The sequence below is a fragment of the Camelus bactrianus genome, chromosome 17 (genome assembly GCF_048773025.1).
Source record: "Camelus bactrianus isolate YW-2024 breed Bactrian camel chromosome 17, ASM4877302v1, whole genome shotgun sequence".
Classification (NCBI taxonomy): domain Eukaryota; kingdom Metazoa; phylum Chordata; class Mammalia; order Artiodactyla; family Camelidae; genus Camelus; species Camelus bactrianus.
Window position 1 is genome coordinate 30,927,012 of NC_133555.1, and position 14,447 is coordinate 30,941,458.

Sequence of the window (14,447 nt, forward strand, 5' to 3'; positions counted from 1 at the left end):
CTCCCATGCCCTCCCAGCAACAGTGAAGGAGAGCATATGAACTCCCCTCCCCACCACAGTTGCTACCACCACTGCTACCGGAAAACTCAGAGAGGAAGACCCCCAACAAGACCGTGAGACGAGATGGCCCTGCTCGTTCTGAAGGATACAGTTACCGCAGATGAAGAGGATGATGAAGTAGATGCAGACGATCATTCCTGAAGATGATGGGCCCCCATACGCCATGATGCCATCATACATCACAGCATTCCAGTCTTCACCTGTCAGAATCTAAGAGGTCAAGACTGGGGTCAGCTGGCAGGTGGAGTCACAATTCCCATGTCCTCCCAGTGCTCCTGGTGGCTGCCCATGTCTGCTGTAAGGTGCTTCTCACAATCCAGTTTGCAATGAACAAATCCATCCACTCTTCCATAAAGTCTTCAAAACACTATTCTCAACCACACAAATTCATGAGTTAACTCTTGTGGTGAAAATAAGATAACATTCCACATAAGACGTGTATACCCTTTGATTATACGCGAGCCAATTCAGTCCCCTCCCCAGGAGCATGCTGCTGCTGCATCTCTCCAGGACCTCTGTCTGTGCATTTGAACACATATGTACACATTCTGAGAAAGCAGGAAGTTGGTGTCTTCTCTAATTTCTTAGACATAAAGGGTATCATACTATTGGAATTTTCTGCAGTTTGCTTTTATTCCCCCCACTCAACAACATACTCCTGAGACCCTCTGTGTCAATAGGTTCATGGTCATTGTTTTTAACCACTGCATAGTATTCCTCATAGCTAATTAACTGTGGAAATGGAAAGCTGTATCTACGATGTGAATCATACTCAGATTTGAAAAAGTAAAGCAACTCATAGAAAACGAACTATAAATGGCTCTGAGTCATATGAAAAGACATCCAGCTTCACTCCTGACAAAATACCAACTGCAACTACAATGAGATGCCATTTTCATCTACCAGACAGGTACCCATCAAAAAGTCAGAACACTCACTGTGGTGACAGGGAGTGAGGCCACAGGCAGTCTCCACGCCCCATCCCTGGAGGCTGAACTAACACAATCTTAAAGAGAATACTTGGGCAAGAGTGTCAAAGGTGCATATGGACATTCATCCTTTAAACCAGTAATTCCACCCGGGGGAATTTATCCTACAGATCTACTCACACACGTGCCCCCTGGTGTATGTTAAAGGTCACCCACTGAGCCAAGACTAGATACAATCAAATATTCACCAGCAGGGGGTGCTTCATGAATTATAGCACATTCACACCATAAAAAATACACAGCACTGAGAAGGAGGAGGCAGCTTTTTATGGGCCTGTAAGGAAGGGTCTTAAGGACACCCTAGGCGATAAAAAGAAAGGTGAAAAAAAAGCATGTAGAATGAGCTACCATCTGTGTAAATTCATCTATGTAGGTATGCAGGTGGGCAAATGTATTTATGTCTGAAGAACATACAAGAATCCGTGTAATGGTAGTTGCCTCCTACAAGGGGAAATTGGGGGCTGGGCTGGAGGGAGACTTGTTACTTTATATGTTTTTAATATTTGAATTTTGTGCCACACATACAAGTACTATAAAAACAACAACCACCATACAGATTTCTGTGAAAGAAATCAGAAAAAATAATAACTTGTCAGTGGCCAAAAATTAAGCATAGTTCAAAAAATTGAATTATATCATACTATATTGCTATATAACAGTGACAATAATTCCAATCACTTCAAAATGACCACGTGGGCAAGAACCTCAGTGATCATTCTGTCTAGGCTCTCATTTTTCATAAAACAGGGACTTTCCAAGGTCACAGAGCTGAGCACATGGGACGTCCATGTTCACTGCCCCTCCCACCAGGCCTTCCCGCCTCTCCTGGAGGGGAGAGATCGCAAGTGAAAACCAACAAAGGCATACATGTCTTTTAAATTTACCTGCCAAGGAAGGGTTTCAGGTCACAATATACAAGAAGGGGGTTTAGAATACTCAGCTTAGAGCCAGGTTGGGTGGAGAGGCTTGGCCTCTGAGCGCAGGGCAACCTGGGAACCTCGGACACTGTTGCTCCCTTCTCGGCCTGATGCCTGAAAAGACCCCAACAGCAGAGACATCCTAAGAGTCCATGTGTCCCCATTACATCACACAAGGGAAGACAACAAAGGGGAAGAAAGCTGTCACAACTCCTTAATCACCCTGATTCCCCTGACTGTAGACCAAAGTATTAGGGCTTCAGGAGTCACTTCTTTGCATAAATCCGTTATAACCAGGATTATAAAACTTGCCTGCAATCAAATATTAGCAAAGGACAAGAAGAGGATTTTAGAGTCTATCTCACAGGAACCTCAGAAACCTCACAGAATCACACAGAAGTTTTCAGTTTGTCATTTTGTAATACATCCAGAGGTCTCACAAAAACATGAAATCACAGCACATAGATTTGCTGGAGTGAGATACTAAACAAATGACTTAAATGACACAAAATTCATCAGAGTTGTTATTAGGGCAGAGGTTCCTCATACAGTAACAATGGAATCATTCTGTCCTATTGAATCGTGGACAAAGTGGCATCTCACAAGGCGCGGCCCGGGGAGGGGAGGGCAGGACTCACCTGGAACACCGTTAGAAGTGCTTGAGGGAAATTATCAAAGGTGCTCCTCTTGGTTTGCGTTTCGTCGAAATTAAACTTGCCACCGAACAGCTGCATCCCAAGCAAGGAAAAGATGATGATGAAGAGGAAAAGCAGAAGCAGCAGCGAAGCGATGGACTTCATGGAGTTTAACAAGGATGCCACCAAGTTGCTCAGGGACGTCCAGTGCCTGCAAGTCAAGACAGGGGGTGAGCCCAGAGTGCCACCTGGGATGGAGAACGTCCCCAAGGGCAGGGACAGGGGATAGGGCTGACCACCACCCACATTCAGAAAATGCCTCCAGTGAGATGTGCTGGTACTCACCTGGTCACTTTGAAAATTCTCAGGAGGCGCACACATCGAAACACAGAGATGCCCAGGGGAGACATGATTTCCAGTTCCACCAAGATGGTTTCGGTAATTCCGCCACACACCACAAAGCAATCAAACCGATTAAAAAGAGACACGAAATACGCCTGGAGACCCAAGCTGTACATTTTTACCAGCATCTCGCAGGTGAACAGAGCCAAAAGGACTTTGTTAGCAATGTCTGGAAAGACAAAGGGGCACACGTCTTCAGGGTCTCATCAGGGAAGAGGCTCACACTCCCCTCTGCCCATCTCCCTCCCACCAGCCCCTGCCGGAAGTGCCCCCAAGTACCTTTGTCCCTGTCTTTGCTGTTTCTCCCCATGATAGAAATACGGCATGAATGTTTACAGTCCATTTGTCTGCCAGGTTCTAGTCCTGCTTCTGCTACTACCTAGACATGTGGCTCTTGGAGAAGTTCCTTGCTTTCTCCAGGCCTCAGTTTCACTGACTGTGAAATGGGGAGGGGCTGCTGACCACATAATCTCTGATGCTTCCAAGCACTAAGAGCTATGATTCTGCATTTAGATCATCACACTTTTTGGTTTCAATTAGTCACCAAGAGATCTGTCTAGTCTTGCTTACAGTACCATGATCTAAGAAGCAGTTGCCTATCAAGGTCATTTCAGAAAATACCACCCAGCAGGTTGGAGAGTTGAACAGATCTGACAATGCCAGGCAGGACTTCACAAGAGCTCAAAACCGTTAAAACTCAGAATGGGATGAGCTCCTCCAACCACACTGCTGGGGCATTCGAGGTAGAGGAACAGTTATCATTGCAAAGGATACAAGAGAGGAAAAGAAAGCTTCCAGAGGGGACATGGAGAAAGGACATGAAGTCCCTTCCAGCTGCAAGATTCTGTGATCCTCGGCTGGTCCCAGGGTCAAGCCCGTGAAATGCTCTGAAGTTCATCAGCTCCAAGGTGCTTCATGGCACAGATGACAACCCCCTCCAAGTGCACTTCGTATCTGCACGTTTCTGCTGTCTTCCAAGTTAATCACTGGCAATGTTCCTATACACTATTACACATCGATCAGAAAAGACTATATCGCAGCTGGACAGCCTCAGGGAATCCCCTCTTCAGAACAAAAAGAGAACAACCTCTTCTTATACCTTGAATCTGTGTCAACCAGTCAGGCTGGTTGTAGTGCTCGGAGGAAATGGTTAAGGTGTTGAGAAACACCAGGACAATAACCAGCCAGTAAAACGTGACAGACTTCACAGCAGCCCTGCATCTTCGGCGATTGAAGCGGTTCCAGCGACGCCAGCGTCGGCTGAAAGAGAAGCAAACGTTACTTCCTAGATGACAGACACAGCCCCGATCACCACCACTGAGGAGTAACTGCGCCCCAGAGGCCCAGATAGGGGTGGGCGTGCAGAAAGGAGAGAGGAGAACAAACAGCACAGTAATGACCAGAGCTTGTAAGACAACTTTTAAAACTAGTCCTGACTTGATCATGAAATCAGTTTCCTCCCTATGGCTTTAGATAACTCCATAATCTGTCATATGCAGTCCTCAAAGTGGTAAGGAAATCTAGATATTCAGAGAATCATATGCAGATGCAAAACTGAGCTCGCACACGTACGTGGTTCACACTTCCACCGTGTGGCCCATGGAGCTGTCCATGCTCTTGGTGCAGAGAGACACTAGCTTTCCATACACATCTCTCACAGCATCTATCTCAATCATCATACAGAATTACCAGGTAGCGAAGTGCTCAAAAACCTGAGATTTCCTTTTAGAGAAACTTTCAGTCCTTTCTTAAATCCAGGAGGTTCCTCTGGAGCCTGACACAGAGTTGTCAATGCTGAGTAGGACGTGAGTCTTACTGAGTCATCAGGTGCCCTTTCTAACTAGTGATGCTCAAAATACACCTTTAGGAGAAGAGCCAATATTGAATCATGTTTCCATACAAATAAAATGAGCTGAGCCAAACAGACAAGTAGCATGTCCTCTACCAACTTTCAGTTTCCATATGTAATCAGAGAAAGTATTCTTTCCCTTAGCTATCTCCCGATGGGCAACGTTCCCTGCCACAGGATGGCTTGGTGAAGGGGGTCCCAGGGAGGAGCCAGCCAAGTAGCAACATCAGCCCTGTGCTCAGTGATGGGGGTGGTGGGCACTTGCTCTAGAGCCCTGAGTCAGAGGAATCTCTAAGCTGTCTCCAGGCTGCAGCCCTGCTGACTCAGCTGCACTGCTCTGCTAAGAACACTGTAACCCAGGGACCAAAGAAACAGTTGTGCCAACTCTTCAGCAAGACCTGGGGCAAGCAGGGTACATTTTGTTATCTCTCTTGCTGTGTGGTTTCCTATGGTAATAGCAGCTGGAAACAGGATAACTGTAGAAAAATTCCACCAAGGACACTAAAGACTTTCCCTGCAAGTCTGGGCTTCTCCTGTGATGCGTAATTCAGGACACACAAGCAAGGTGGCCTCAACAAGAGGTGGGTCTATTTATGCTGCAGTGACAAGACACAGGTGCCTCCCAAATTCAGGCAACCCCACTGTCACAGCCCCTGAAACCCTGCACCAGGCACTGGGCATGTGGAGATGAAGAAGGCAAGTCCATGGCCCCCACCCATGAATAGCACGCTGGGCTGTGGCAATTACAAATCCACACCAAGTACTATGCCCAGGGTACTGGGTTCAGGAACAAGAAAGGAGCTGCAACAGATCTTTGGAAGAGTCAAGGAAGGCTTAGCCAAAAAGTTGAGATTTGGGTTGGCTCTCAATAGCTGAGTAAGAGTTAGCCAGGGGGCAGAGGGCAGGGCACTCCACTTAGTTCCCCCAAACAGACTCAGGTGGGAAGAAATAGGGCGCCCTCCATTTGACATCTGGGGAGTCCAAAGCTTGGACTCCTTGAGTGGGGAGCGGGGAGAGGGGCGATATCAGGGTGGGGGAGTGGGAGGTACAAACTGTTGGGTGTAAGACAGGCTCGAGGATATACTGTACAACACAAGGAATAGTGGCAATATCTTGTAGTAACTATAAATGGAAAGTAACCTTTAAAACTGTAAAAAAAAAATTTTTTTTTTAATTTTTAAAGGATGTAGGATATTTCCATCATTCAAAAAAGTTCCTTCATGGCCCTTTACAGTTAATCCACTCTCCTCACTCCAGCCCCTGACAACTACTGATCTGTTTTCTTTCTCTTTTATTTTGCTTAATCCAGAATGTCCTATAAATAGCATCATACAATACATAATTTTTTGAGACTGGCTTCCTTCTCTTGGCAAAAATTCATTTGTGATTCATGTGTGTTGTGAGTCACTGGAGATTCATTTGTGTTGTTGATCTTTCAGGAGTTTTTTATTTATAAATTATACATATTTAATGTTTATGAATATAAACATTCATGCAAAATTTTTTGTGTAGGCATCTAGCTTCATTTCTCTTATAAAAATACCTTAGAAGGGGGACTGCTGGGTCATGCGGTAAATACATATTTGACTTTACAAGAAACTGCCAACTTGCTTTTCAAATGGCTGTGTCATTTGACATGCAGCAGTGTGTAAAAATTTCCACTGATCTGCACCCTTGCCAAACATGAGGCTGCCCGATTTTTAAATCTGATCTCTTCTTGAGGTGTGTTGTGGTATCTCATTGTGATTGTAATTTGCATTTTCCTAATGACCAGTCGTCATTTCATGTGCTTATTTGCCATCCATATCTCTTCTTCGGCTATATGTCTGTTAAACATCTATTGTCTATTTTTTATTGGGTTGTTTTCTTATTTTTGACACTACTCTTTATACTGGATACTAGTCCTTTATCAATTATGTTTTGCAAATATTGCAAATATTTTCTCTTCTAGTCTGCAGCTGATCTGTTTCTTTCAAAGAGAAGTAGTTTCCATTTTTCCTGTTATGGTCAGTGCTTTGGGTGTAATACCCAAGAAACCTTTGCCTAACCCAAGGTCACAAAGGTTTTCTCCTATGCTTTTTTCTAGAATTTTTAAAGTTTTATATTTAGTTCTATGTCCATTTCCAGTTAATTTTTGTATACAGCGGTAAAATGCTGTCTTTAATTGAAAAATAGTATTTATACGGAAAAGTAACAAATCCTTGGTATATGTCTCAATGAGTTTTTACTAATTGACTATGTAACCTGCACCCAGAGCAAGAAACAGAACATTACAAGCAACTCAGAAAAATTCTTGAACCTACTTCCATGGAAAAGTTTTAAGCATAAAAATGACAAGGTATCTCTTAGAGAAATGACTCTGGGAGGGGACAGGAAAGGTTGATTAGTAGGCAAAAACATCGTTCATTGCTGCATCTTGTCAGTCTATTTGTTTTGGTGGGAGATCTTTGGCCCTTACTACACTGTTCTCCAAAGCAGGTACTTACTGTTCACTGGGCAGATTGATCTTCCATGTGAATGTTAGAGCCCACAGAGTGAAAATCAAGTCTAGAGCAATCCTATGTAAAATTAAGAAGTTACAATGTAAAAAACCCACACACAGGCTTAAGAAAAAATAGAAAGAAGATACTGACCTGAGCTTGGATTTTGAGATGGCTTGACTGAAAGAAAGACAAAAAGAATATGACACCTGTTAGGAAGGCTTGAGCGTACACTCCCCGGACCTTTGGGCAGAGATACTGTAAAAGCCATGCATAGAAGCCTGGCCTGAGCACCCCTGGCTCTTGCAGCTGGCCAGCGAGGGTGACAGCGGAGCAAGCAGGGGGCCAGGCAAGAGAACACTCTTAGCTGGATGCCCCGAGCAGCCCTGGTACAGGCAGCGAAGTCAGGGGTTCCTCTCCCCGCCACCCTAAATTCCTCAAACTGAAACCAGCAGGGCCTCTCCCGCCCACAGCCCAGCCTCGCGTCTCACCAGCAGCACATGCTGCTGCTACTATACCCCAAGGAGCACTGGGCTGGGAGTCCCAGCTCTGCTTCTCACTAACTGTGGGAGCTCCGGCAGGCAGCTCACCTTTTCAAGCCTCAGTGTTCTCAGCTGTAAAAGGGCAAGAGAAACCCATCCTCTGCCTACTTCATGCTACTGTAGGAGGGCAGAGCAAGAGAAAGGAGGCAAACTCACTTCATCAGCTGTTGAGTTTTCTGCTTCTAACACATTATCTTTATGGACCTCTGCCAAGGAGATCAGATTCTCTTAGAAATGACATCTGTACTGGACAGACCTAAGACCTAAAGGACACCAGCAGGAAGCAAACAGGACTGCAAGGGGTTCCCCCAAGGCAGGCGGGACTCTAAACATTCCACACTGCTGGTGTGCCCACTGCTGCAAGCCAGCTCAGCTAGAAAATAAGCCAGTGGGTGTTCATGTGTCCTCCATGGTGCGGAGAGGGTGGTGCAGGGCTCCATAGAAAGAGTGCAGGAGTGGAGGAGGGCGTGGCCTCATCATCCAGCCACTATGCATGAGGGTGGGAGACCCTGCGAGTGAAGGAAACTTAAACGTGTAGCACATTCTATCAGCATCTCTGCCACACAAGCTCTTAGTCAAAGCACTGATGCCAGCCCCAAACTTGGAGGAGAATCGGCCTTTTACCCCCACCGCCGACAACCAGAGGGCCCGGCCTGCGCAGCGCCTCTTCCTCTCCACCAGCACCTAGTGGACACAAGGGATGGCTGGGTTACCTGGCTCACCCCACAGCAGGCTCCACCTCAGCAGGACAGACTGCTTTGGATGAAGTGGAGGTGAAATGCTGGGGGCCTGGGGGCCCTAGGATAGGAGGAGGAGGAGGACCGAGGGGTCCAAAGTGAGCCTGCCCACCCCTCCTGCACTGAGGCCACGGCCCCAGGGCTCCACTGAAGTCGGGATGTCTTCCTCAGAACTGCTTCTCTAAGAAGCCAGAAGGAGCCAAGAGGGAAGGAGCTCCCACACTCACCAGAGGCTCCCACAGCAGCCTTGGTTCTCGCCTTCCCCGCTCACGTTCTCCGTATTCACAGACTCTGTCTCACTGGTGGGCATGCTGGCTGTGGGGAGAAGAAACACTGGAGATGCAGTGATGGATGCACTGCATGCCTGGGGCAGGACAGATGTGACCTCGGCCTCCAGGCTGACCCTCTGGGAAACTGGCAAGAGGATGAGGAGGGTGGGGAAGGGTCCTCATGGGCTGGACCAGCAAAAGGAAGTGCTGAGAAGCCAGGTGCCTCCATGGTGGGGGGGCCTCACTTCCATGATCTGCTGAGGAAGCCCAGAGTCCCCCAAGAGGAAGAAATCCTGTCCACCCAACTTTCCAAGGAACCTAGGGACCACACGGAACCCTGCCGCTGTGCCTGGCACCAGCCAACTCTTCTGACTTCCAGGTCTGTGCTGAGAGGTCCCCAAAATATCTCCATTACAGCCACACCTTTTCTCATCCCCACAGGTGTACTCTAGAAAATCTGTGAATAAACCTATTATTTCATAAACAAATTCTTATTTTAAATACACTGAAAGAGAGACAGTATTATAGAGGGGGGAGTGCATGAAGGTACCAGGCGCATGATCTTTTCAAAAATTAAAGAATTAGAATCATTTCAGTTAATTTAGCTGCTGTTCTTCTGCCAAGCTCGTAAAACCCACATGCAGAAAATGCAGACCAAAGATGCTGGCACCAGAGCACCAAGAAGTATAATCTTATGGGTAGAAGAGGGTTTTTCCTCAAATCAGCAACCAGAAAGCAAAGCTGACTGTGGTCCCAGTGCAACCAGGGTCTCTGGGTAAGTCTCCCTCTCCCACAGCAGGACGCTGAGCAGAAGCAGAGGAAACATGGAAAAGCACCCACTAGCATTGGGAGGCCCAGAGACCCACCCAGAGCCACCACCTGGCACATGGGTGTTTTTTTCCTCCACTTGATTCAACCCTAGAAATGTCACAAATGTGCACAGGAGACCAGGCAGTAAAGGAGGTGCAGGATACAATGAGAGCCCAGGCTCTGCACCTGCCCTGGAGGCCCAGTGGGAGAGGCAGCCCCCAGGGGATTTCAACCTTCTGGGAAAAGAGCTACCGCAGGGGTCAGGAGCTCCAGAAACACATAGTAAGGAATGACTAATGCTGCTCTGGGGTCATCGAAAGTCGAAACACAGGCGAATCACCCAAACACATGCACTTATTTTCCCTGGTGCATAATTTTGAACCACAGCGGCCTATCGTTCTTATAGACCTAATGGTGTCAACAGGAAGGTCCTTTCCGCTATGGGCTCTGCCCATGTGGCTCTTCTTAGGAAGGATGCCTCTGTTTCATCTGTGAAACCTGGCAGCAGTGCCTGGAGTGCTGCAGTGAGGAGTACGAGGCCAGCCCAGGCATACAGGGCAAAGGAGCAGAACCAGTGAGCTGTCTGGGCAGCTGCATCTCTGCTGACCCTGCTCAGGAGACAGGATGTGAATGACATGGATGAACGTGGACCTGACTCAAACGGCCCAGACAGCTGAGAAACATCTTTTCTGAGGCATGAAAGAAGACTCTTTCTTTCTGTGAGCACCCAGAGAACTGAGCCTGCCGGGGCAGGGGGTTGGGATGGGGAGTTCTCAACAGCCATCTCCAGGCACATTTAGACAAAGGTTTCAAAAGTGAAGGCAAAATGAGCAGAATTACAGATGCATGGTATATTACTGTATTCTCATAGAATAACTTTTTTCTTCCTCAGTTAAGTCAGAGGAAACCAACTACAAACTTTGATTCATTTTTTTCTATAACTTCATGCAAAACAAAACAAAACAAAACAAAAAACAGAGACAAAACCAAACAAACCAAAAACAAACAAAAAATCCACAGTCCAACCACAGAAAAACCTTTGATTAAAAAGTTCCACAGAGGCACACACACACACACAGGAGGCAGTCCATGCAATTCTCTTCCCCATGACTGTCCCGTACTCTGACTTCAGCAAAAGACTAAAAAATTGTAAGAATCAGCAAAGTTCACCATTACAGGTACCTCCCATACGGACACCCTTCTCTCCAGGAATAGGACAGAGAAAAATCATGGTGGGAGACCCTGACAAGTGTGACGAGTCATCTCTGTGAAACGTCTTTCTTGGTGGTTACTGCCACTACTAAGGGGACAGAAGCTGAAAACAGCAGAACATGGGGGAAAGCTTGGGGGGGTTCTCATGCCCCAGTTAGGTCCTGGCTCTGCCCAGGGAAGAGTCCTACCCTTCTCCAGGCTTCAGTGTCCTGTTTGTAGGATGAGGACACTAACTCCACACTCTTGAGGGCCCCTTCCATCTCTAATTGTTTAATACTTCATGGTTATTAATCATATTGTAGCTTCAGTCATTATTTCCAGAAGAGCAAAATTCTTCTGAATGGGTTAAATCTTTGTGACTTTGAGGCCATATCCTATGATGGTATCAATAAAATAGCTGTATTTCATTCCTAAAGCTTTGATTTTCAAATAATCTTACAAATTACACCCTGCCTATAGAAAACGTTTGTGACATTTCAAGGGTTGAATCAACTTGTTTTGCATTCCTGGCTCTGTGCCAACCACCAGTGAATGAAATGTATAAGTTGCACCCTAGACTAAGACTAAATGGGGAATAAGAAATAAAGCCCAACTCCCCAAGCAGAAACAGAGAGGCTAACTGTGGGGCACATGTCAGGGCTACCCTGGTGGAGAGAGGTCCTCCTACTCTCCAAGCAGGCTCCATCCTTCAGGTGGGGTAGGACGGTGGTTAAGAGCAGGCTCTCAGCTTGGCCAGATCTAAGTTTAACCCCATGTCTGTGACTGACCTTCTCCAAGGCTCCATTTTCTCACCTGTAAAACGGGGAGTACCTACCTCACAGGGACATTAGCAGAACTACAGGAGGTAAGATACAGAGGGGTCCATGGTGTTGGGCAATCGGCGAGGCTCGTAAATGAATCTATCATCTCAGAAAAGCTTTCCTGGAGCTCCCTGGAAGCAAGGCCACATCCCCCCAGATGGTCTGAACCCAGTGTCACTTCACGCTGTCCATGTCCACTACCGCACAGAGGATTCGTGTGTGAACAACCACCCATACTTCTGCATCAGCCTTGCCCACCACTCCTAATTTAAATCTTTTCTGTCTGAAACTGAGTTACTTCTCACTTAGCCGGCTGTAAGGAGAGCAAATTTTCTGTCATAATTATTTGACACCCATAGAGCCACAGGCCCCTAATCTAATCAATCTGCTCCAGAATTATGTCACCAGGGCTTAGGAGGAGGAGAGGATGGGGCAGGAGGAGGGGAGGACAGTGACCATGCTAGAACGTGGTGACCCTGTTTGGTCCCAGAAACAGATCTCATACCAGTCCCTCCATCTGAGCCAAGGAGCCAGACTCTGGCGGGGGGTCCGGCAGCCTTTCCCTCTGCCCCAGCCTCTCCCTCCTGGCCACAGGAGAGGAGAGCACTTCCTCTTTCAGAAACACAGAAGACGTCGGGCCCAGAGGGCACAACCACAGAGCCTGTTTGTACATTAAAACATTTCACCCTTCACTGGTACCAGGCATTCATTTTTTTAACGTTCATAAATTGATATGTGTTTCACTTCATTCAGCCCCAATAAGATCTCGTCTACGTTTTAAAAATCCAAGAGAGGAAAATCATAGACTGTTAGAACTGGAGGGGGCTTCTGAGTTCATGTTCGTTTATGAACAAACCCTGTGATTTCACAGATGAGAGCACTGACCCACTTGCCTCGGGACATGCAGCTCAGATGTGTGAGGAGAGAGCTCTCCCGCGCCCCTCCCACCACACCACCCACCCCTGTGGTTCCAGTACCTACTTAAATATGCTGCCGTATGTGTCGGTATTGGTATGTGTTGGTGTGTGTGTTGACACATACCTAAAAAAACACAAATCCCGAAGTTCCAGAAACCAAGAAAGCCTGTTACCCACTATCCTTGGTGTGCTGTCCTGATGACCTTTATTAACCCCCAGAAACCAGGTGTACAGCCAGACCACTTCCAGGAGATCAGCCCAGCAATTGGAAAGAGTACAAAAATCCAGGTGAGATGGGGACAACTGGGACTTTATAAAAATGCCAACAGAAAGAATTATAAAGACCTAAGTGAGTAAACCCACGGGCGAATTATCAGAACATGTGCCCTTCTCCTTAACTGGCTGCCACAGCGCCATGACTGCCCTATTCAGGGTGAATGCCCTGTCCCCTTCAGCAGGGATTCAGCGTTTGCTGCAGGGAAGTGGCTAGATATAACTAGGGGTACAGCAGAGAGACCCTCAGACCTATAGGCACCAGTCCCTCCTGCAGAAGAAGCCAGGGCCATCTGCACACAGAGACACTCTCTAAGTCCTTTTCCCTTACACATTTCAGGAAACTTTAGAGACTTGTTGAGGAAGTTTCCACTTTTTAAAGCATAAATGTGAAAACGATTTTCAACGACTCTGGCTGAAATCAGGCATTAGGACAAGCGTGTCGCCCGTGATGGGATGCTGACCTGCACTGCAATCTGCCTGCTGAAAATCTGGGCAAGCTCAGGGCCCATGCTTTGCAATCGATTCCAGGCACTGGGATCTCTGGGGGGAGCTCCAGGGTAGACCTTCAGGCTGTGAGTGTGGGCATGCCCAGTGCTGCTGTCGGCGAGGGGTGGTGCCAGCCAGCCAGTAGCCCAGCACAACCCAGACTGTAAATGAGAGCTGCCGGGGCTGCCCCAGGCAGCCTGGGCTCAGCCCCCACTCGGAGCACTGTCTCTGGATACTGGGTCATGCTATTCCTCTTTAGGATCTAACTGTAGGGCCCGGACGCCATCACGGGTAATGCCACACAAGACAAATCAGGGAAACACGCCGCTTCTCAGACGAGCACAAGAGCATCTTCCTCAACATGGGAACATTCCTCTATCTACTCTCACTCTGAAGGACAACATGCTTCTCAACCTTATCTGCCTGGCTTGTGAATCCAGAGGGAAACCAACACAAAAATAGATACATGCACATGTGCATGGGCCTGTGTGTACGTGCGCACACACTGGTGAATGAGTCTGTGAGGGTCCAAATAGGCAGCCCCCAAATTATGCCCACCACTAACAGGCACAGCAAAATCTCAGACCAAATTCCTTCAATGATGGAGGTTACTGAGCCCGTAGACTCTAGGACAAAAGTCAGAGAAGCCTGGTCTCTGTCACTGGCCACACAGGACAAGTCCCCTTTCCTCCTCGGACTTAGGTACCCAATTTATTATTGCTGTCAGGCAATCTCATCTCTAAGACCCATTTACCTCTGACCTTACAGAATGTCTGTAAAGAGAAAACATCCACAGATTGTCTGGTTTTACAACCATCACCAAGGGGGTTTCCCTTGTACTCTCCCCCACCCCCAGCTCAGTAACGACAGCAGGTCATGAGCAGTACTGTGAATGGCTGCCCACCCTTCAGGGTTCCAAGCCACTTCTAGGCAGAGCACCCTGGGGAGTAGAGCCGCACAGGAAGGAGCATCTCCCGAGAGCCCTCTGCCAGCCCTAGGCCCCTTGCCAAGTGAGCCCAGGACTCCCCAACCCTGTCCTGGAGCCAATCACACAGACAGCCTCACT

The 14,447-nt window shown here is 47.4% G+C and overlaps 1 protein-coding gene across 8 annotated transcripts in view; it reads right to left on the reverse strand.

Moving 5' to 3' along the window:
* CACNA1D (calcium voltage-gated channel subunit alpha1 D) overlaps nucleotides 1–14,447 on the reverse strand; it is a 295,056-nt gene that overhangs the window by 76,823 nt on the left and 203,786 nt on the right. For 6 of the 8 annotated variants that reach the window (XM_074344648.1, XM_074344651.1, XM_074344646.1 and 3 more), the window contains exons 10-16: nucleotides 8,839–8,926; nucleotides 8,499–8,558; nucleotides 7,486–7,512; nucleotides 4,103–4,263; nucleotides 2,947–3,172; nucleotides 2,605–2,812; nucleotides 150–270 (exon numbers count right to left, since the gene is read on the reverse strand). In XM_074344648.1, the coding sequence (XP_074200749.1) occupies nucleotides 150–270; nucleotides 2,605–2,812; nucleotides 2,947–3,172; nucleotides 4,103–4,263; nucleotides 7,486–7,512; nucleotides 8,499–8,558; nucleotides 8,839–8,926 (891 nt within the window). The remainder of the gene's footprint in view (nucleotides 1–149; nucleotides 271–2,604; nucleotides 2,813–2,946; nucleotides 3,173–4,102; nucleotides 4,264–7,485; nucleotides 7,513–8,498; nucleotides 8,559–8,838; nucleotides 8,927–14,447) is intronic. The other 2 variants (XM_074344649.1, XM_074344650.1) reach the window with 1 other exon arrangement.